This window comes from Trichechus manatus, unplaced genomic scaffold (assembly GCF_000243295.1).
Source record: "Trichechus manatus latirostris isolate Lorelei unplaced genomic scaffold, TriManLat1.0 scaffold00126, whole genome shotgun sequence".
NCBI classification, from domain to species: domain Eukaryota; kingdom Metazoa; phylum Chordata; class Mammalia; order Sirenia; family Trichechidae; genus Trichechus; species Trichechus manatus.
In genome coordinates this window covers 5,126,261-5,128,418 of record NW_004444062.1, presented here as the reverse complement: position 1 = coordinate 5,128,418, position 2,158 = coordinate 5,126,261, and the positions used below count along the sequence as shown (strand labels likewise).

General features: G+C 36.0%; 1 protein-coding gene across 1 annotated transcript in view; it reads right to left on the bottom strand.

The window, feature by feature from the left end:
• Positions 1-2,158, bottom strand: part of SMIM14 (small integral membrane protein 14) — a 73,273-nt gene that overhangs the window by 19,973 nt on the left and 51,142 nt on the right. The window contains exon 3 of the mRNA XM_004384664.2: positions 1,255-1,303. Within this exon, the coding sequence (XP_004384721.1) occupies positions 1,255-1,303 (49 nt within the window). The remainder of the gene's footprint in view (positions 1-1,254; positions 1,304-2,158) is intronic.

Sequence of the window (2,158 nt, the reverse complement as noted above, 5' to 3'; positions counted from 1 at the left end):
TGCCCTATGACAATGGTTAACAATCTCACAACACATCAACAATATCCTTACTCAGCCTTGGGTTCCCTATCACCAGCTTCCTTGTCCCCTCTTCTGAGAAGCAAATACTTTAAATGAAAAAAAATTAAAATGAAGGTATGGTGTACATTTTCTTCATGCTGGAACAAATACTGAAAAAGCAGTGATTGCTTATGTTGTATCTGATATATTTCACAACCAAAATTTAAATAAAGGTAAAAGTTACAATAAATAATGAAAAAAAATATGGAGTGAGACAGTGAGAATAGTGGCACAACGGGAAGAATGTAAGCAATGTCACTGAATTGTACGTGTAGAAATTGTTGAATAGGTGTATGATATGCTGTGTATATTTTCTCCAACTTTAAAATATTTTTTAAAAAGATATACTGATCCATTTATAACACAGAAGTGAAAAACAACACATATAAAATGATCTCATTTTTCTACATGTACATGTAACCTAATTGTGCCAGCCTTCATCATCCTGTGAATGTCACATTTCCCTTCTTATGGTCAAATTATTAAGGTATAAGACTAGACTGGCTTAAATGCTAGTTATTAGTTGTCCTCAAAGTATCCCTCAAGTTATTTCTGAGTGTCCTGTAAAAGGACGCCTCATATAATGGCCACTAAATCTATCAGTCACACTCACCATGCAGGATCATCTTCCTGCCCTGTCTCTCACTTTACCATCACCACTGCACATGGCCTCATGGGAAAGTCAGCTGAAGGAATGAACTCCAGACTCCCAAAGCTTCCAAGCCTTGGGAAAGAACGGTCTCCTTCCCACAGTCAGAAGTTCCCAAGCTGGCCAATGGATGCAAACAGGTGTTGGGGAAAGGGTGAGAGGTTTGTGCTAGGAGCCTCAATGTTCCAGTACAGGGCCAAAAGTGCCCTGCTATATATAGATTTGCCAAGAAAAAGGTCTGGAAGGGTATACACCAAGTTGTCAACAGTGGTTATCTTTATATAACAGTATTCTGGGAGTTTTTCCTTTTCTTTTTCCTTACCTATGACTTTATAATTTTCTCCAGTAAACAGACTTTGGTTTTGAGGCAGGAAAAAACAACTTCTCAAATTAAAAAATGAAATATTTAAGTGACAAATACACTACACATTACCGGGAAATATTTCCATAGAGAAAACTGTAATAACTTCTGAACAAATATTCAGTCATCTGTTCTACAATTCTGCCCCCAATACTAAGTATCCTCCTGTCCCACTGTTACTTACATTCCTGAAGACATTCTGTGTCTGTGCAGTAGGACTGGGACTGCCTCAACTACAATGAATAAGAAGAAAGGAAAGTTAGCCACTGGACTCAACCAAAAGCAGACAATATTCATTAGAAAGATTCATGTTCTGTTTTTTAATGAATGCTACCACAATGTATATCATACTTTCAAAATCAGATATAAACACAGACTACATTAAGAGGCTGTTCAGTTTTGGAGGACTTTTTTCTACCCAGAATAATTTTCAAATATACTGTAATCTGGTACAATTCATCCATTTAGATTAGGGAATTAAAAAAAAAAAAATCACCTGTGGTAGAAACTCCTGCTGCCATATGTAGGTAAGCTTCCCAAAGGAAGAGCGCTAAATTGTAGAAGAGCGCTACCAGAAAAAGGGTGAACTTTATTAATGAGCTTTTCTTTTTCTTCTTGTTAAAAATTAGAAGCAGATAGAAAAAAAAAGATTCTATCTGTAGAAAATGCACCTTTGAAAGGGGAAAAAATATATATGTATAGATACATGTATATTTGCTTATTTCGGCATAAAGAAACTAATGAAAGTATTACTGTAAGGGGAACGGAAGACAGAATAGGGAAGTAGAGTGGACTATGACAAGAAAGGGAACTAATTTTTCAATGTATATTTTTTCATATAATTTGGTTTGGAACCATGTGATTATCAATTTTAAAAAGAAAATTAAAAAAGAAAAAATTCACCTGTCGAACATATGTCATACTTTTATGAATGTACACCTCATGCTGAGGCCTTTAGGATGTTAAAAACGATAATCTCATTGCTGGGCAGAGGGCTGTGGGGACCATGGTCTCGGGGAACATCTAGCTCAATTGGCATGACACAGCTTATAAAGACAATGCTCTACATTCTACCTTGGTGAGTAGTG